Below are 21,147 nucleotides of genomic sequence, written 5' to 3' on the forward strand. Positions count from 1 at the left end.
TCTTCTGAAAGTGCACTTTTCTCAGGCGTTAGAAGAGAAATCAGTCCTGTGTCGCACAAACCAGGACAGGTTTCCTCTACCATCGCTGCAGTAAGTCCTCATCTACCTCTGCTGCACACGTGGCACGAACCTCCCCAGACCCAAGGCCGCTTCCCAGGACCTAAGAGCGGACCACCGCGGCCAAGAGAAGAGGACCGGTCAGGCACACAGCTCCAGGGCCGTCGTTTCTTTCCCCAAGGGGACATCCAGCGCTTCCTGCTTCAGTGGTCCAAGTTTCACTTGGCAGCTGTGGAGAAGCGGTGTGTTTGTAGGCATTCTCGCAGCCGGCGTACGGGGGGCCGGGCGGCAACCTTGGGGTGGTGTTAATGGTCCACTGAGAACCCTCCTGCTCTGCCACCCGGCTTCCATTCAGGGTTGGTTCACGAGCTGCTGTGCCCTGCGGGGGAGTTCCTGCCCTGCTCGTGCTCCTGAGATGGACCGGAGGGCACGGCGGACGCCATTGCCCTCCGATTTCATCCATCTTAAAACAATACTGACTGTTATATCCCCAAATCACACGGACCACAGAGTTTTACTCGGAGTGCCCCCCACCAAACCCAGAGTTCTTCGCTGTAGGGGACACATCCTTCAGACAGACACGGAATCACAGAATGGTCAGGGTTGGAAGGGACTGTTGGAGATCATCTACTCCAACCCAACTCTGAATTCACCTCATGAGGAAGGGGCCACACTAATCCATTTCCACCCTTTAGCTCCTCATCTTAGTTTGCATGATGCATCTCCATACCCTTAACTACCAGACTAAAGAGTCCTCTGCTCCAAGAACGCTACTTTTCAACATGGTGTTGGTGGACTAGCTCAGTAACCTTCAGAGAATCACAGAAGGGTTTGGGTTGGAAGGGACCTTGAAGATCATCCAGTTCCACCCCCCTGCCCTGGGCAGGGACACCTCCCCCCAGCCCAGGTTGCTCCAAGCCCCGTCCAACCCGGTCCATCAACCTCCAGGGATGGGGCAGCCACAGCTTCTCGGGGCAACCTGCGCCAGGGGCTCACCGCCCGCACGGGGAAAAACTTCTTCCTAATATCTCATCTAAATCTCCCCTCTTCCAGTTTAAAACCATTCCCCCTCATCCTATCACTCCATAACCTTGTAAAAAGTCCCTCCCCAGCTCTCCTGGAGCCCCTTTAGGCACTGGAAGGGGCTCTAAGGTCTCCTCGGAGCCTTCTCTTCTCCAGGCTGAACCCCCCCACCTCTCCCAGCCTGTCCTCCCAGCAGAGGGGCTCCAGCCCTCCCGGCATCTCCGGGGCCCTCCTTTCGTGCTTTGCCTTTCCCTGAGCTAAGCTAAGCTTCCCTACGCACCCACAATAAATAACAAGTAACGATGACATTAAAATAATTAAAAAAAAGAGTCCCTAGGGATTACTGCCACGCTGGCTCTTTCCATAGAGGCTTTCAGACTGAAACTGTGGGTTTTTTTTAAAAAAAAAAAAAAAAAAAAAAAAAAAGGAAAAAAAAAAATCTGTTGTTTGCATTTTCTGACTTAACTGTGAGCTGTCTCCTGCACCGGAACGCGGTTCCTGCACCGGGGATTTAGCAAAGAGGCAGCAGACGATACACATCGGATACCAAACGTGCTGCTTGGATCCCATCCCGCCCTGCGAGCCCTCTGCTCTCTTCTGGGTCTCGCTTCAAAGCGGAGCTCTGTCTGGAGCGGTACAACCCCAGAGGGAAGGTGCCTGGCACGCTGTGCGAGGAGGCGGGGGGGGGGGGAAGGGGAGGATGAGGAGGTCACCCCGGGTTCGGGGCGGCGGGAGGCATTGACCGCACGCATTCCCGCGGGCGGAACACCTCCTCAGGCTCTTGGTGCGCAGAACGGGTCATCTCCATCCGTTAGACAAACGGAGGCAAATATCAGGACTGAAATAAGGGTGAGACGGACCCAAAGCGAGATCAACCTCGTGTCCCCCATGAGGAGGGACTTCTTGGTTGTGCGAGCGGCAGAGCACTGGCACAGCTGCCCAGAGATGGGGGGGAGTCTCCCCCTCTGGAGCCATTCCAAACCCGCCTGGACGTGTCCTGTGCCACTGCTGGAGGTGCCCCTGCTCGGGCACGGGGTGGGACTGGGGGAGCTCCAGAGGGCCCTTCCAGCCCTGACTGGTCTGGGATTCGGTGAACCTCACAGCAGCACGGCCTGAGCTGCGGATGCAGAAGCACAAGGGATGGACAATGATGGGTAAGATCTTCTCATAAAGGACTGAGCGCAGAAGAGGTGCGTGAGGAAGGTCAGGGACCTGCGAAAGGAATGGAGAGCTGTCTCCTGGTCCCTGGCTGGGCAGGAAGCCATCCCTCCTCTGCTCCTTCCATCTCCCTCCAGCGCAGAGGACAACAAGCAGTAAGTGCTGCTGTTTCCCGGCACCGCTCACCCAGTTCCTTCCACCACCTCACACGCTCCTGCCGCTCTAAAGCACCTGCCGGGGAAAGCAGCGTGTAGGTCCTGAGCGAACAAGTCTGTCTCGCTGCCAACCGGAAAAGAGACAAAGAGCCCAGTCACGAGGGAAGAGCGGGAACGCAAGGAAATTACACAAATTTTATGAGTCATTAGATCAATAATTTAAAAGACCTCTTAGAACCTTCTGCCCAGGCCAGCATAAGGTCATTCATTCCCAGCTCACTCCTGGGGGCTCTGCCCCGTGCGTCTGGACTTTCATCACTTCCACTGGGGAGATGATGCTGCAGCCCCACACTCCTCCAAGCCTGGTTGCCCTCCTCGGAGCCCGACCTGAATGCCCCTGTTCTTATCCCCACTCCGCCACCGGCGCCCCCTCTGCTGAAGAGCACATGGATTTCATGGCTGGGCCATTCGCTTTCTTCAAACCACAGCCACTCACAGACCAACTGCCACCTCCATCAACCAACTGCCTGGTCCATCAGCCAACTGCCGCCTCCATCAGCCAACTCCTCCATTCCTGACTACCTGACATCAGTCACACTTCCATCCCTGGAGGTGTTCAAGGCCAGGTTGGACGGGGCTTGGAGCAACCTGGGCTGGTGTTAGGTGCCCCTGCCCACGGCAGGGAGGTTGGTACTCAATGATCTTGAAGGTCCCTTCCAACCTAAACCTTCTATGGTTATCTGTCTCCCACGACTGTCCGCAGCCTGTGCACAATGATCCCCGTGCTATTGCTTCCCATTGCCACCCCAGCACCTGTCGGAGCCGGGAAGCTGTCTCCCTCCCTGTGAATAGCTATGTTTGGAATTATTTTTATTCCAGATGCATCTTTTGCTTTCCTCCGAGACGAGGGCCACAGCTCCAGCTGGGCCGAACCCCAGCAGTCCGGCTGACATCATCGGAAATGGAGCAGAAAGCCTGAACTTCCTGCAAAATCCACTTTTCGTCTTCTCACTCAACGCTCACGGTACCGGCAGCATCTTTAGATCACTAAATCACCCGCTTTGGCAGTGACCGCAGAGTTCTCCGTGCGCACGGGGACTATGGAGAAGAAGATGGAGAAACGCTCCTGGCTTTTCTGCATACCGCTGCTGGAATCCATGGTCCACCTCTGCTTGTCTGGAAGAGGGCATGGAAATACTGAGGAGACTTCGCAAAAAGGTGGAAATGCCACTGCTTGGGATGCACAAGAAGGTCGGCAGAAGTTCCTGTCTGGTGTGTTCATTACCAGGAGGCCAAGCAGTGGTTGAATCCTCACGTGTATGAATGCACGTTGGAGACAGCAGCCTGCTCTGGGGGTGGGGGGGGTAGTTTCAGTCTTGGGAGGAGGATATGGCACCTGGAGTGCAAGATTTGACAACGCCAGCCACAAAATAAGATGTTGCTCCTCACAGGGAGGTAAAACATGCGGGTCAGGGACCATCTGCTCCTCCGCGCCCAAGACCCTCATCTCTGACTGCAATAACTATAAATATTAATATTACTGGTCACCATCTTTTGGAAAGTATAAAAAATTTCCCTCAAAGTGATGCTTTAGGAGGAGTTCTGCCTCTCAGATATCTTGGAGGCCCCTCCCAGCTGCGGACCCACAGCGCTCTCAGCCTGACACAACACAGAGGCAGCAGACAGTGTCTCAACAGCTACAAGAAGCTCATGGAGACAAACCCAAACTTTCTCAGCACAGAAAACCACAACCATGGCCCCACAAGCTCTCCGACTGTCCCTCGGGTTCTCCACACCATTGAGTCATGGACAAAGGTTTCAGAGGTAACTCAGTGGTTAGAAGCTGATTTAAGATTTTCAGCAGTTCAGGAGCACTTTTAACACTATTTTCATATTTTCTTCTCCCCACTGCAGTTCACCGATCCTCCGAGGAGGGTTCTATTCGCAAAATTCATTCACAGCACGTAACTGCAGCTCTGTAAATCCCAAGCTGTCCAGGGAAGGGGGGCCGGGAGAGCTCTGACTTTGTCCTGTTCCCACCGGACACGTCCCTCTAGCACAGCTGGGTTCATCCCTCGCCCCAAGTCTTTCAGATAGACCCCAGCTGGGAAGGAAGCTTCCCTGGAAGCTGACACACAAGTGACAAACCATTCCTTAACCTCAGAATCACAGAACCATACAATGGTTTGGGTTGGAAGGGACCTTAAAGCTCATCTGGTTCCACCCCCCTGCCCTGGGCAGGGACACCTCCCCCCAGCCCAGGTTGCTCCAAGCCCCGTCCAACCTGGCCTTCACCATACAGACTTGGCCTGTCTCCCACTGCCAACCCAAAGAGGGCGGGAGCTCACCCCCGCTGTGACACAGCCGGCGATGAGGACGAGCACCTTAACGATATGAGACTTCCCAACCGCTCATTGACACGAAGCCTCTGGATTTATTGAGGACTATAAAGTTTGTGAAACAGAAAAAAAAAAAAAAAAAAAAAAAAAGGCTGATCAAAGAAGAAACAGCTTCTACAAAACTACCTGGGGTTTCGTTCTGCAAAACCAGAGACTTCCACAAGTCTCCTTCAGGCAGGGACTATCCCCGCGGAGCAACCTGTGCTCCTAAAACTCACATCCCCTTTTTACGCGCTAACATTGACGGATGCTGAGCAACTCGCATCTTAAAACACAAACCAAGGACACATCTGACCAACTTTCTCCACCCCGTTCCTACTATCTATTTCTCAAAGCTCACTCTCAGCGGGGTTCGGTTTCCAAAACTGTGGAGAAGAGGGTTCAAACAAAAAAAAAAGCCCAGTAACCCCCCCCACTTTGCTCCTTCAGAGAGCCAGCTGAAAGCCTTCCAGCCTACGCGTGATGTCCTCCTGCCAAGGCCTTGCTCTGAACCAGCGGTGGCAAATGGTTGTGGTGGCTGGTACCGACCTCACTACACACCACAGCTCATTCTCACCGCCACCATTCTCATCTCTTTCAAAGCCCAACGAGGCCCAATGTCATGATGATCATCTACAAATTTGTGCCTTGACTAAATTAAGAAAGCCGTGCTGGAAATTCACAGTAAAAGTCTCTGTCGGTCATCACCCATGATCTGTTGCATCCACAGATGCCTCCTGGGTGTACCAGTGCCACAGCACCTGTGTCTAAAAGCAGAGGAATAGGAAAGGTCCCTACCCTGACGTTCCATAAGACCATCTTGTTGGACTGGGTTGACATTTGACCAGTTCCTCTTCCCAAGCCCCTGCACACCGGCACAACCTCCAGCACCCAAACTTCTCTCTCATTTTGGGCTGTGAAGCCCCTCCCCAGTCCGCAGGCCCCCACGTGGCTGTTTCTTGTGTCCCTTCAACCCCTCAACACCGATGAGATGAGGTTTGAAACACCATTTATCACCCCCTTCCCTTCGCTACACGCTCCACCGTGCCGCACGTGAAAACCCCTCACCATCCACCTCTCCACACCAACACCCTTTGCCAAAGACTGAATTAAAACAGACAGGAGGGAGGGGAGAAGTCCTCCTCCAGCAGTCCTCCTGCTTCCCCCTACCCAGAACTTCTCGTTGACCTCCAATTTGGATTTGGATGGGACTTCACGGGGGAAAAGAGCGTTTCTGTTCTTATCCCGAGCGGAGCGTTGATTATATTGTCAGCGAGCAGCCAACTACGGAATGGTTCGATGGCCCTTATAACGCAGAGTTTTTTAAGCTTTTGCTTTACTTAAGCGGGTCTTTCATTTCCAATAAAGTCGAAGCGCGCTTTTTAGTGCTTTATTGAATCGATGTCCATAACCCTCGCTTGTCATCACAGGCGAGATAAGCCAAGATGAAGCAGGCTGATAAGCTGTTTGGTTTCCTGTTTATGTGGATTTCTGGCAGTCGGCTGTAATCGGCACACGGGATTAAAAGTCATAAATGATAGTTGTCGATTAATAAGTATCGTCGGACGGAAACTCAGCGAACCTTCGTATTCCAAATGAAGGTGAACGTACTTCTTTACGTCGCGGCCACTTCTCACGGCTGCAGGCAAGAGCGGCTCGGCACGCTCTGTGCTCTTCGCCGTCCCCGCAGGCACGGAGCGTGCGGGAATTAAGCCTCCAACTCTTCTGGCAACCCTACCTGTGTCTTCCACAAACCCTCTCCCATGCCCACCCCACCGCGCTCTGCATTGTCTCCTCCCCGCCAATTACTATCTTCTTTTCCTTGGGTAAGAAAACCAAATCAATTTGACACTCCGACACTCCTGGAAGAATACACTGCTGCAATGTTGGGGCGATGACAAAAGGCTCTACAGAAAAAATAATAATCCCAGCAAAAATTGCTTTACTGTTTTGTTGGTTTTGGTTTTTTTGTTTGTTTGTTTGGTTTTTTTTAAATCAATATACTGACTCTGCAGCCACAGCCCCACTTTTTTTTTTTTTTTTTTCTCTTCCTACCGACGCAGTTTGCAATCACTGAGGGCATAATTCAGTGCATCTCCTTCGACACACTGCAAAAAAAAAAAAACTGAGAGCGGCAGAAGAAAAGGAGAGTGCATGGAGCAAAAGGGAGGAGGGATGGGGAAGAGTCGGAGGGGAAGGGAAAATGTAGGATAAGCTGGAAAGGCTAAGAAAACTTTAAGCGCTGCAGAGATTGATGCCAGCTTTCCTATGACCAGTCTGTCCCAGCAACTGGGATGTGAAAGAGAAGCAGCGATGCCGCGCTGCACCCAAGGGATTGACTGCTACCCCTGCCCACAGCCCTGCAGGGTGGCCCTGGTCCTGGATGGGCCACGGGACTACGACCACAGCCACGTGGCTCTCCCAGGACTGCTCCCCATGCTTCGCCCCTACCCTCAAATCCTGAATCCGAGCGCACCAAGGCTATTCTAACTCCATCCTTGGCGTTCCCAACCAGCCCTCCTCCCCGCCACCCCAAAAGCCGCCAAAATCCGCAAGCGTTCCCTCTCATTCCATGACAAATCCAGCGGCTCCGTTTTGCAGCCGGGCCCGGCTCCCGGATCTCCCTTTCGCCATTTGGAGTAACCGCATCAAACCAGACAAAGTTCAGCGAGATAAGTGGTGGACCCTGAGCATCACGTTACGTTTTCCCCGTGGGGAGGAAGCCTTTCACTCAACCGTGCCTTCAACGCGCTCCAGGGCGTGCTGGAAGACAGCGGGGAGCAGAGGGTTCTGGGCTGACCAAACCGTGCACCTCCACCAAATCAGACAGAAGACGTCCTCTGTCCCTGCCGTGAGGGGCAAATGGTGCCAATGGGAGATGGAAGGTCTGGAGGATAAGCAAGTGTACGGCAAAGTGTGCCAGTCAGCAGGAATGAGAGGGCATATCATAGGATCATAGAATGCTTTGGGTTGGAAGGGACCTTGAAGACCACAGAGTTCTGCCCCGCTGTCATAGACAGGGACACCTCCCACCAGCCCAGGTTGCTCCCAGCCCCATCCAACCTGGCCTTGAACACCTCCAGGGATGGGGCAGCCACAGCTTCTCTGGGCACCCTGCGCCAGGGGCTCACCGCCCGCACAGGCAACAATTTCTTCCTCAGATCTCATCTAAATCTCCCCTCTTCCAGTTCAAAACCATTCCCCCTCGTCCCATGGCTCCCCTCCCTGACCCAGAGTCCCTCCCCAGCTCTCCTGGAGCTCCTTTAGGCACTGGAAGGAGCTCTGAGGTCTCCCCGGAGCCTTCTCCTCTCCAGGCTGACCCCCCCACCTCTCCCAGCCTGTCCTCCCAGCAGAGGGGCTCCAGCCCTCCCAGCATCTCCGGGGCCTCCTCTGGCCCCGCTCCGACAGCTCCATGTCCTTCTGCTGTTGGGACCCCCCGAGCTGGAGGCAGCACTGCAGGGGGGTCTCCCCCGAGGGCAGCAGAGGGGCAAACCCCCCCCCCCTTCGCCCCGCTGGCACCCTGCTGGGGACGCAGCCCGGGGTGCCGGGGGCTTAATGGGCTGTGAGTGCACATCACTGGCTCACGTTGAGCTTCTGTTGCTGTTCATATTCTCATGTTGTTCATATCCATGAAACCATCAGTGGGGACCACCAGATAGCCAAGGGTGGCATCCAACGCATCCCACCCTCTACTTCTAAGAGCACCTCTTTTCCCTACCCAGCATCCTCCTCCTCCCTTGGCCCCTGCGCCTCCCCCGCTCTGACGGCATCTCATCCCTCCCCGTCCATCCCTAGTGCCTGGAGAGCACCAAGGAGGCCATCCACGGTGCAGGTCCTCTCTCCTGAGGGATGCCACCCCACGAGCTGCTGCCACGGGAGGGGCATGTGGCAAGCACCGGCCCCAGCCCAAAAGCCACAAGCCCGTTCCTGTTTGTGTCTCCAGTCCCAGCTGCTCCCCTGTCCTCTGGCAAGCCACACGCTAGTTAATCATTCCTCAGACGCATTTAGCTTACCGGGGTTCTTATCAGCCAGTGCAAAGTCCAAGTCCAATCAACACCGGGACTGGAAAGAGGCAACGGGGTTACCCGGCAAGCTCTGCCGGAGCAACACCGTCCCCGGGGCAGGGGAATCCCCGGGCAGGGGCGGAGGGGAGCGATGCCACCCCACGGTGTAGGACCCTCTCTGGGTAGCACAGAAGAAGGGTTGAGGGCTGCTGCGGGCCGGGGGTTCGTCACCCACGGCCGGGCAGCCTCCTAGCACAGCCCCCAGCTCCAGATCCCGGGGGGCTCGTCCCACCGGGAGGAATCCATAGGGTCCCCTGGGAGGAGAGGGGAAGCACAGCAGGGCCCCATCGCTCTTCCTTCTTTGCAAAGCCTCTTCTGGGTTTATTTCTCCCTAAGTGACCACAGGCAGAGAACGACAGCGGAGCAGAGAACGGGGTGAAAGCAGAAAGCAAAAAGAAGAGCGCCGAACTACAGAAGGCAACTTCCCGAGGCGCCACTGGGGTGGGGTGGCACTTCTCCAGCTCTCTGCAGGCTGACCATGCCCAGGAGCCATTTCATTCCGGCTTTATTGCAGCCAGGAACACGGCAGCTGGGATGACTCTGGCCCCAGAAGACCACCCGTGTTTTGCTCCAGCAGAAAAGGGTGCGGGAGTGGGGGGAAAACCCGCCTACCCAGCACCCCAACAAAGCTCCTTCTTGCCCGGCATCTCTTCCCCGTATCCTCGCAAGGAAGCAACCCTTGCGCAACCCCGGCATGGGGAGCAGGTGGGTCAGCCAGATCTCTGAGTCACCAAGGTGCCTGTTTCCATCAGCCTGGTCACACCTCCAGCAGGACACCCCTCCTAACCCGCCCCGACGGCCACCTCTCCCTGCCGCCTCCTCCCAAAGCCCCTCCTTGGGCCGCGTCCAGGCATCGCTCCCGGGACACCAAGCCACGGAAGGGACATTAACCAGAACATGGGCAAAGTACCTCTCCTCGTCCCCGATGGAGCCTCTGCGGGTGTGGGCTCACCTCGCTCCTTCTGAATCACAACCCAGCCCTTATCAGACGTCTGAAGGGATCCACCCTCCCACCAACAGCTTGCTGGCCCTACTCCATCTGGAAGTCCCCCTGTCCTTTTCCCATCCAAGACAAATGAGTTTTGGGGAAACTGGGGAGAGAGGGCAGACCCCAGGGAAACACCGGCACAGTCACAAGACGATGCTGGAAGCAGCAGAATGTTCTGCACCAGCATTGCCCTGAGGAGCGGACGAGGGCAAGAGCTTTGGCTGATGACTCTGGGAACCTCCCGCTCTTGGTCCTGCTGGGATGGAGGTGGCAGTTTCCCCCCGCACCCAGGAATGGTCCCCGGGCCTCAGCCAAGTGCTGCAGACTGCTGGTGATGAGCTCAAGGGAAGGGGGTTCTGCCCCTCTGCTGCCCTCGGGGGAGACCCCCCTGCAGTGCTGCCTCCAGCTGGGGGGGTCCCAACAGCAAAAGGACATGGAGCTGTCGGAGCGGGGCCAGAGGAGGCCCTGGAGATGCCACGAAGGCTGGAGCCCCTCTGCTGGGAGGACAGGCTGGGAGTGTTGGGGGGGGTCAGCCTGGAGAAGAGAAGGCTCCGGGGAGACCTTAGAGCCCCTTCCAGTGCCTAAAGGTGCTCCAGAAGAGCTGGAGAGGGACTCTGGGTCAGGGAGTAGAGCCATAGGATGAGGAGGAATGGCTTCAAACTGGAAGAGGGGAGATTTAGATGAGATATGATGAAGAAATTGTTGCCTGTGAGGGTGGTGAGCCCCTGGCGCAGGGTGCCCCGAGAAGCTGTGGCTGCCCCATCCCTGGAGGTGTTCAAGGCCGGGTTGGACGGGGCTGGGAGCAACCTGGGCTGGTGGGAGGTGGCCCTGCCCAGGGCAGGGGGGTGGAACTGGATGATCTTCAAGGTCCCTTCCAACCCAAACCATTCTATGATTTTTCTCTTCTCTCCTCTGCTGAGGCCCAGGGATGGGGTGGGCTCACCAGCATCCTCATGGTACATCCTCCTGTTGAGGGCACCGGCTGAGCAGAGGCGGACACCAAATCGGGTGGGCAGGAGAGGCTTGAAATAGAGGGCAGAGAGCAGAGGACCGGAAAATAATCACATTGGAAAGAGAGCTGGAGAGGCAGAGGGGAAAGCGAGCTGAGCCGTGGGAGGGTCGGGGGATCTGTGCTGTTACCTGCTCGGATCCAGCGCATCCTGAGCATGGTGAGAGCAGACGTCAAGCCCCCGCCGCGTCCCCGCTCTCTCCCTCTGTCATCATGCCGCCTAGCTCAGCTCGCCGAGGTTCCCCGGGGGCCGCTGCCTGCTGGTTTTTCTATTCCCTCAGGGAAGAGTGGGAGGGCCAGGGAGGAGGTTGGGAGGCTGCTGCTACGCGCTGGGATTTGGGTCTGCGAGGGGATTACCAGGAGGGACGGTCATGTGTTTGTGCTGTACCAGGTTCCCCAGGACCATTCTGTCACGGGCTCACTCCGGCCGGCAAAGCGCTCCGCGCAAAGCCTCTTACCTTCCCTGCGGCGCCAGCCAGGCCCCGCAGAGGCTGTCACACTGCAAAGCCACCGCGGTTCCCCAACCCCGCTCCTCCCAGCAGCCCGGTGGAGGCACACAGCACCCGCGGCGACGCGCAGCCCGGATCACGTTGGGCTCTTCTCAGAGGAGCCCCGGCGATGCTCCGCAGCCTCTCCCGGGTGCTTTCCCTCTGCTTTTCCTCTTGTCGCATCCACACAGCTCCATGCAGGAGATGCAGGAAAGCATCTCTCCAGCACCGGTGTCGGAGCTGGGAGATGGATTTGGGGGACGCAGAGGCCAACCAGCCTCTGGACAGGCAGAGGGTGAAGCACAGCTCCCCCCAAAAAGCCATTCTTTCATATTATTCGAAGGAACTAGATGCTCTGATCCACTGTAGCCGCATTGCTATGTCAAGCCCAGGTGCCTAAAAACCATACGTTTTTGTCCCGGTTTGCATGGGTGGCTTCTGCCTGCCAGCCAGCACCCACCCACCATAGACACCACCGCCTCTGCTCCGGGGACTCCAGGTCTACTGTCCTCCTGCCCCATCTGCTCCCGGTGTTTTCAGCCTCAAGAAACCACCGCTCCCCCCTCTGCACCCCTAAGCAGCCAAGAAGACTCCAAAACAGTTTCTCGGTGACTCTTTTTCCGCAATCCTCCAACCTCCTGCCCGGCAGAAACTGAAACTGTCCCCAGGGGTCAGCGAACCCCCGGCGGGCTGGAACTCGCAGGTGGGCTCACCAGCACTGCCAGCACCAGGACACGTCACCCCACCGCGAGGTGCTGGTGAGATCTGTGGAGGAACCATCATTCCTCTTCCCCAAAGCTCGTGGCTTCACTGTTTTACAGTTGAAGTCTTATCGTTGAAGTCCTTCTCTGCTCCTTCCCATCCACCGCCAAATCCACGGCACACAGAGAGCCAACCCTTAGGACACGGCGTGGTGGACAAGGTGCAAAACCAGGGAGTCCTGGGGTCAGTTCTCTGCCTCGGCCCCATCATTTTACATTTCTTCATCCCAGGAATAGGGGGCAACGGCCCCGACCCCTTCCTGCAGGGCGGCCAGGCGGCATTTCCTCCTCACGTCCATAAAGTGCCCCACAAGACGCAATAAAAATCACCGAGGAGGTAACCGCTACCACTAACGCACACATAACACGCGCTCCGACGGGCAAAACCGTTCCCTCATACTAACACGCTCGCTGCCCCGCTGATAAAACGCCCAGGGCTCGCTTGCTCGCCGGCAGCTCGGAGGCTCGGGAGACCCCCTCCAGCAGCACGGATGGACGGACAGACGGCCACCTGACAAACGCACCCTCCCGACCGCTCCGGCTACTTGTTCTCGGTGACAAACTGTAAAGGACTGCTTCGTTTCACGGGACGCGCGCGCCCGCGCTGACATCTGGCCCTTTCTCCTTAACCGTCTTTCCCACCTACGGTTCCACCCCAAAAAACCCTCCAAATTTTCAGCGTTGGTTATTCTCCCTCCACTTCGCGTCCTATCCCCGTCCAGCCGCCTGCCAAACCCTGCCCCCTCCCCAAGCCCTGGCTCTGCACATCCTTCCCGATATACATTCTTTAACGACCTCTTATCTCATAAATTAGCCGTGCGCGAGAGAGAGAGAGAGAGGGATCCCGAATAGCTGAGCGCTGTCGTAAGTGTTTCCCTTACGCCGGCGGCAGGCAGGGAGGAAGGTAAGGTTTCTAGCAGGATGCCAGCCAAGGGTCAGACGCTCGCAACTCCCCACTTTTCCTTTGATACGAAATACAAACGCTGTGGGTAAACACTCCCCATACTATGGAAAGACCAAACTGAGCTCCTTTACCTCCGCCGCTAGAACCCGCAGCATCCCACGCTCTCTGCTTCCAAGATTTCCCAGCCGCCTGCCCGAGCTCTGCTGGGTGGGATGGTCCCGGCCACCACCGAACGCGTTCGACAGCTCTGCGCACACAAACCAGGCCAGCGGCGATCATCCTAACGTGGGACAGGGTCCACCTCGAGGAGGCTCAGAGACCGCGCTGCCAGCCAGCCTGCCTCACGCTCGCAGAATCCCAGGATGGTCGGGGTGGGAAGGGCCCTCTGGAGCTCCCCCAGTGCCACCCCCCGCCAGAGCAGGGGCACCTCCAGCAGTGGCACAGGACACGTCCAGGAGGGTTTGGAATGGCTCCAGAGTGGGAGACTCCCCCCCCCTCTCTGGGCAGCTGTGCCAGTGCTCTGCCGCCCGCACAGGAGAGAAGTTCCTCCTCATGTTTAGATGGAACTCCCTGTGCTCAAGTTTGTGCCCGTTCCCTCTTGTCCCGTCACTGGGCACCACTGGAAGAAGACTGTTCCCATCCTCCGGCACCCGCCCTTTGAGTATTGATAAGCATTGATAAGATCCCCCCTCAGTCTTCTCTCCTCCAGACTGAAAAGCCCCGAGTCCCTCAGCCTGTCCTCATCAGAGAGATGCTCCAGTGCCCTCATCATCTTTGTAGCCCTTTGCCGGACCCTCTCCAGCAGTTCCCTGTCCTTCTTGAACCGGGGAGCCCCGAACTGGACACAGCGCTCCAGATGTGGCCTCACTGGGGCAGAGCAGAGGGGGAGGATGACCTCCCTCATCCTTGTTCTACAGATGCTCGCAGCATCTTCGTCCCGCTCCCCAGCAGGGTGCGAAGTTACGCCCGATCCATCTCTCCTCTCAGAGGCTCCGTCAGCTTTCCCCCAGTCCCTTCCCAAACATCACAACAAAGCCCTAAACTCATTGTGTCGTTCTTCTGCTTCTCCATCCTCCCCTGTCTCCGACCCCACTCTCACAGAGCAGACAACCGCGGTCCGGGGAAATAAGGATGTATCCCGCCCAGGCAAATCCTGAGAGCCCTCTCCATGAAAACAAAGGTCCATCTCTTGATCTCGGAGGAAACCAGAGGTGGACAACCAGACCTGAGCTCTTGGGAGCGCTCACCCCCACCCAAACCCAGCCTTGGTCTGCAGACGGGACCTGCCGCGCTCACGCTGGAGCCGGCCAAGCGCTGGGATTTGGGAGAAGAACAGCCACTAACTCTCTTCCACCCCTCGGCCAGCGCAACCCCCGCTCCCCAAAAGTCGGTGGGGGGAGAGAGCAGTTAATCCTCGGTCTGACACTCGGAAATACCGAAAGGTTTCCTCTGAGATACGGTGGGGTCGCTTACGGCAGGCTCGGATCCCGCACACATGGGAGCCACGCAAAGGAAAGGGCATTCCCAAATTATTGCGGGTTTTTCAGTGTACAGGAAGAAATTTCTTTAGCGTGAAATCACCGCTGGGAGAGGAGATGACCTGGGAGAAGGAAAAAAATATTTCACTGTAAGAGAAAGATATGAACACGCGTTCCCCCGGGAAGGGAATCGGCAGACACCTTTTAAAGAAGTGATGGGGAATCGCTTCTACTAATGAATTTATTCCTGTAAATTAATAAACTCGAACAGATCTATTGTTCACTGCTACAATTACACATCCAGAAACCATTAATCCTTCAGGACAGCGAGATTCCAGGGCAAATCCGACTCCGCGCTTGCAAAGGTCACAATTTAAGGCGCTGACCTTCCCTTCCAAATAAGAGAGGCGCAGTTTGGCCGTGTCCTCCTCCAGAGCACCACGATTAACCCGCGCGCGAGAGGGAAGAGCCTTTTCCCTTCGCTCGCCGCCTACATGGACCCGAGCAGCGATCCGCCGGGGGAAAAACCTGCTCCTCTTCCCCTCTCACCCTCAAACACCGCGTTGTTTATTAAAGTTCTTAAAAAGAGAGTAATTAACACCGCCGAAGGGATGCGGCTGCCCCAAGGAAATAAACGGCCCTGTTGGGCTCCGCAAAAAAAAAAAAAAAATTAAGATCGGAGAAGTTCGCAAAAGGAAGTGGTAGGAGTAAGCAAATAGCAGAGGTTGAGAAATATCCTTCAGCCCCTTCTTCCCTCGCGCTCGGTTTTTACAGGGACAAGATGCTTCTAGTTCCAAGGGAAGGAAGGGACAGGGAAGGAAGGGACAGGGAAGGAAGGGACAGGGAAGGAAGGGACAGGGAAGGAAGGGACAGGGAAGGAAGGGACAGGGAAGGAAGGGACAGGGAAGGAAGGGACAGGGAAGGAAGGGACAGGGAAGGAAGGGACAGGGAAGGAAGGGACAGGGAAGGAAGGGACAGGGAAGGAAGGGACAGGGAAGGAAGGGACAGGGAAGGAAGGGACAGGGAAGGAAGGGACAGGGAAGGAAGGGACAGGGAAGGAAGGGACAGGGAAGGAAGGGACAGGGAAGGAAGCATCCCAGAATGGTGGAGGTTGGCAGGGACCTCTTGAGGTCATCTTGTCCAAAGCCCTGCTCCAGCGGGATCACCCACAGCACCCAGAAAGAAAGGACAAGAGGGACGGAAAAAGAAACTTCCACCCTATAAAAAGGTGCTCTGGGGCGAAATGAGAGCAAAATTCCACTTCTGCAACAGAAAAGAAGAGACAGACCAGTTGGAGTCTGACGCCTGTAAGGAACGTCGCGGTGCTGAGCGCGGGCTGTGCAGGACGCCGGGGAGGTGCTCGACGCCCAGAGGACAGGAGGTGGGTGGGCAGGATTTAGGAGATGGATCCAAGTGAAACCCTAAAAACAAAAGAGGCCCCCTGAAGGCTGAGGAGAACACGGGCTGGGAGCACACGATAAGAGCCCGCGTGGCGAAGCTTCCCGTCCTCACTAATCCTGTCGCTCCCGGGAATCCAGAACCATGGCTGGAACAAACAGAGGATGTTTTCCCCTTTGAAGAAGAGGAGATGTACGACTGAGGCGCCACACGGATGCCAGAAGAGAGGGAAGCGAGAAGTGAGCAGCGAGAATTTTGCTCTGGAGAGCGTCTCCATCTTCGCTTTCCTCCCCAGGTTAAGCCCTTCCACCCGCCAAAAGAAAGAGGAGGGACACGGTCCTCCCACCCCAAGCGACGCCAAGCGAGCGGCTCAGGAACAAGGCAGAACGCTGCCTGATCCCACCACGGCCCGAGGACGCCGGAGGGGATCCGAGCTCCAGAGCCGACCCATGCACACAACCCGCTCTCCATGGACCGCGACCCATCCCAGTAGACCCCAGCTCTGCCACCGGCCACGTTGACGCAACGGTGCCTCGCTAAGATGGGCGCGTTGTTCCCCCCCCCCCATGACCATGTGGGTGCCGGGGGCTCGCACCGAGGGGCCACAGCCGAAACTGCCGCCTGGCAAACGGCCCACCGGAGGACAAGGGGCACGCGGCGTAGGGCGCAGCACCCAAAAGAGAGAAACAAAGGCAATGGGCGAGAGAGAGAAGCAACGGTACAGCCAACGAGGAAGAGCGAAACGTGCCAACAAAGCCACACCGGGAAGAAGGGACACTGCGCCGAGGGAGGAACAACAAAGAGCATGGGGGTCCCCAGGCATGATTCAGCCCTACCAACCCCTCAGCTGCCACGAGCAACCATGTTTCACCCCCATTTGATAGAGGGGCCAAATTCTTTTTACGACCACTTTTCCACCATTGGTTTCAGTAAAAGCTGTGCTGGTGGGAAGGAGACTCTGCTCCACAGGTACGCGGTGCCCGAAGGGGTCCAGGATGGACAGAACTGGCCTCCAGGTGCCGATGGCCACCACCGCCGGAGGACCAGCTATCTTCTAGACCAAAGAGAAGCGATTTCCCCAGCGGTGAACCTGCTTCCAACCCACTGCGCCCAGCCGCCATGGCTCAGGGGACAGGTAGAGAGGCCACCGGTCCCGAGGCCAGGAGTTTGGCCCCATGGTGACATCTAGGATCTCTATGCCAGAGCTACCGCCTGCCCCAAGGACTGGCGAGGGTCATGCCGAGGTCCTCGCTGGGGTGGTGGCAGGCATCTAACGTAAGAATCGGCGCACTCCCCAGCCCTCGGTGTGTGCCAGGACCTCCAGCTTGAGCCCCGTGCTGCAGTGGCACCAGGGGGGATGCACGCCGGCACCCAGATCCCACCCGGGCGCTGGTGGCACCGGAACACTGGACGAGCGGATGAGGCGGTGGCTGTGCCCAGCCTTTGGATGGGGTCAGGGGCCGCCCCGAGCGGTGATGGGAGCGGGCTGGGACATGGCGGGACACCCCTTCTTACCTTCAAAAAACCGCTGCAAAGCTTCCGTCTCGTCCACCACCTCCATGTCTGGGCCATCCACCGGCCGGCCGGGTTAGTCTCCGCGTTTGCAGGGGGGCATCCCCCCCAGCTCCGCCGTCCCCGAAGCCCTCAGCACCCCGTACCGCCACCGCCGTTCCGGCGGGATCCCGGAGCCGGTACCGGTGCCGGCACCGAGCGCGGTCGCTCGCTGCCCATCGGCCTCCGCCGTTCACCACCGAGCGCTGGCCCCAAACTTGGGCTGCCGCTGAGCGCTCCTCCCTCCCTCCCTCCCTCCCTCCCTCCCCCCCTCCCCGCCCTCTGGTGCTCCGGCACTGCTCCTCCTCCTCCTCCTCCTCCCACTCGCTCCGGTACCCGGGGCTCCCCAGAGAGACCGCACCTCCCAAGACCCCATGTTCTCTCCTCCCCCCGCGCTCCCCCCCCCCCCCCCCAAAATAGTTAATAGTTTTTTCCAAGAGGACAAAGTCCCAGCAACTCAAGACTCCCCCCCCAAAAAAAAAACCCAAAGTCCAAAAAAACCCCTAACCCACCCTCAAAAAAAATATCCCACCCCAACCAACCCTCAAAACCAGCCATAAATCACCAAAAAAGCTGGGGGAAGGGGAAGGGACAGTTGTGTTTTCTTTCCCAGATGTGCCCACAATCAATAATAATGCCTCAAATTTAAAAAAAAAAAAAAAAAAAGAAATAAATAACAGTACAGTATCTAAATGAAGTTACAGTTATCTGACCACAGTTAACCAAACGCAGAGCCCCTGCCAGCCCAAGACTGTGGGACCATTCTCTTCTGGGCAGATAAAGCGCACAATGAGGTTTTGTCCATCCCCACAAACCAATTCAGAAGGGCAGATTCTCTTATATATATAAATATATTTTTCTCGCTCACACAGCTGTGCAGTGACCAATTCTTCTCTGGGGAGGGGAGGGGGGCCGAGGTTTGGGGAGAGTAATAGGTCTATTATTTCGGGGATGGAGAGAAAGAGCTCAACAGCCCTTTTTTCTTCTCTCTCTCTCTCTCTCTTTCCATTAAGACAATTGTTATTCTCTGTCACCCCACGCCCCTTGTTCCCGCGCACACGCTCACCTCCCCCAGCTTCGGGCACAAGCTGCGTGGGAGGGAAGCAAAATTTTATTTTGGCCGCGGAGGCCGAGTGCTGGTCCAGGGCCCAACTGCAGTCAGTGCCAGGTTAGATGTCACCAGATGAGGTGAGACCCCAGAACTAAGTGCTCCTGCTAAGCATTCAAGCCCCGACCCTTGGTCACCCGTCTTCCCAGTAGCACATCTTCTCCACCCAGTGAGAGCCTCCTGCATGGAGATGTCAGGAATCGCAGAATGGTTTGGGTTGGAAGGGACCTTGAAGATCACCCAGTTCCACCCCCCTGCCCTGGGCAGGGACACCTCCCCCCAGCCCAGGTTGCTCCAAGCCCCGTCCAACCCGGCCTTGAACACCTCCAGGGATGGGGCAGCCACAGCTTCTCGGGGCAACCTGCGCCAGGGGCTCACCACACTCACAGTGAAAAATTTCTTCCTAATATCTCATCTAAATCTCCCCTCTTCCAGTTTGAAGCCATTCCTCCTCATCCTATGGCTCTACTCCCTGATCCAGAGTCCCTCCCCAGCTCTCCTGGAGCACCTTTAGGCACTGGAAGGGGCTCTAAGGTCTCCCCAGAGCCTTCTCCTCTCCAGGCGGAACCCCCCACCTCTCCCAGCCTGTCCTCCCAGCAGAGGGGCTCAGCCCTCCCAGCATCTCCGGGGCCTCCTCTGGCCCCGCTCCGACAGCTCCGTGTCCTTCTGCTGTTGGGACCCCCTGAGCTGGAGGCAGCACTGCAGGGGGGTCTCCCCCGAGGGCAGCAGAGGGGCAGAATCCCCCCCCTCGCCCCGCTGGCACCCTGCTGGGGATGCAGCCCGGGGTGCTGAGGGCTTTCCGGGCTGTCAGCGCACATCGCCGGCTCACGTTGAGCTTCTCACCCACCAACACCCCCAGGTCCTTCTCCTCAGGGCTGCCCTCCAGCCATTCCCCACCCAGCCTGTGTCTGTGCTTGGGATTGCCCCTACCCAGATGTAGGACCCTGCCCTTGGCCTGGTGGAAGTTCATGAATAGACGTCCCAGGGAACACACGGCGCTGTACACCCGAGTTTCACTTGAGAACACAGCCGAAGACATTCCTGGGCACATATCGGACCTGAGCACCCAGCTCAGCGCCACCGGCACATGGGGCAGCTTCCCCCTTGGAGTCTCTGCTCGCTCCCAGCCGGGTCTTGCTTGCAAAACCTCCTCCGTCCTCCCTGACGGTCACCACAACGTCGCCCACCCATATTCTCGTGCCACCGGGCTGACGGCGCATCACCTACGCGTCTCTCGGAGAGCGCTAATAAATTACCGGAGCGGCAGGAGGGAGCCGGAGCTTCGGTTGCTCGGGCGCAATAAAACAACAAGGGAAGGCCAAGGCCATTGTGGGTCACTTCCCCGGCGGCTGTCAAAGCCAGCAGGAGAACCTGTAAACGGGCCAAGCTGGCAGAAGAACAAGTTCCTGCCTGTTACGGCATTGGACCCTAAAGCTGGATCCAAAGATGATCAAAAGATTCAAAAGGCAAACGACCCCGAGACTGCCCTGCCTGGGATTCGGAACGCTCTGGACGCACTGCCTGGGATTCCCCACTCTCCCCAGAGGTGCGAATTCCTGCGCGGCGACTCATTTGGAACGCAACGGTGACACCTCTCCCCGTTCCGTCACGGCGATGGGACCGGGACCGGGCCCACACACCCTTTCCCCATAACCCGCCGCAGAGCGTGCCCCAGCGTGCCACACGCCCCGCTAACGAGAGGCGAAGAGCCTTTTGAGTGCAACCCGCTAATGACGCACACGTAGCAGCGCGGCCGCCGTCCGCGGCAAAGCATCCTCCCAATAAATACTCTACGTACATACCGGGGGAGCAGGATAAACACAACGCTCGTTTCTATTGTCCGTGCTCCGAAGTTATCATAAGAACGGGGGGGCCAATGGCCCGGAAATAATTTCTGAAATAACTCGGTGCCTTTGGGTAAGAGAACGAAGCCAAAGCAGGTATTCGTAGCCAGCGCACGGCCGCGGTACCCCGGCAGCTGGCAGGTATGCTCCGCACGTTGCCACCGGTGGGGTACCACCGGCACAGCATCACGCGCTCCGTTATCGTAAGAGCCCTCAGTGATTAAAAAGAATCTTACTCCCAACTTGGCACTGGGAAGGCGGAGGTTAGCGGGGGCTGCGCCGGTCCCAATCCAAGCGGAGAACCCACGGAACACGAGCTGCATCTCCTAATCCCCAGGTACCCCTTGGACCTGCCTGGGGTTGGGTCACCCATCTTTGCCCCGTCCCTGGGGACTGAATCAAACAAAGGTATGGATGGTCTACGTCCTTCTCACCTTATTTGTCTTCCCGCACGTTCGCCTCTCGGCGCTGCTCATCTCTCTGTCTCCTAATTAAAGGGAGAAGCTGGGTTGGGAACATATTCCTGATGGCACCGAGGGGCGCACCCAACCTCATCCCTTCCCCAAAGGGGTGAGAGCAGCTGGTCCTTGACTGCAGCGAGCTGGGACTCCAGCATGGTGCAATCCCCGAGAGATACCAGAGAGATCTGAACCCAGAAAAGTCAAAAGGTGTCACTTTGATCTCCTATTGCTGCAGAGAAGGCAGCGCCGGGGGACAGAAATGCAGTCCCCCATCACAGCGCGCCCTTTGCTTTCCTTTCTGCTGTCTCCCCCTCTGCTGCTC

At 57.2% G+C, this 21,147-nt stretch overlaps 1 protein-coding gene across 1 annotated transcript in view; it reads right to left on the reverse strand.

Moving 5' to 3' along the window:
• Positions 1-17,422, reverse strand: part of MYRF (myelin regulatory factor) — a gene marked incomplete at both ends in the record, with an annotated part of 68,253 nt that extends 50,831 nt beyond the window's left edge. The window contains one exon of the mRNA XM_082485231.1: positions 17,377-17,422. Within this exon, the coding sequence (XP_082341357.1) occupies positions 17,377-17,422 (46 nt within the window). The remainder of the gene's footprint in view (positions 1-17,376) is intronic.
• Positions 17,423-21,147: the final 3,725 nt, after the last annotated feature.

The sequence above is a fragment of the Vanellus vanellus genome (assembly GCF_965231255.1).
Source record: "Vanellus vanellus genome assembly, chromosome: 6".
NCBI lineage: Eukaryota > Metazoa > Chordata > Aves > Charadriiformes > Charadriidae > Vanellus > Vanellus vanellus.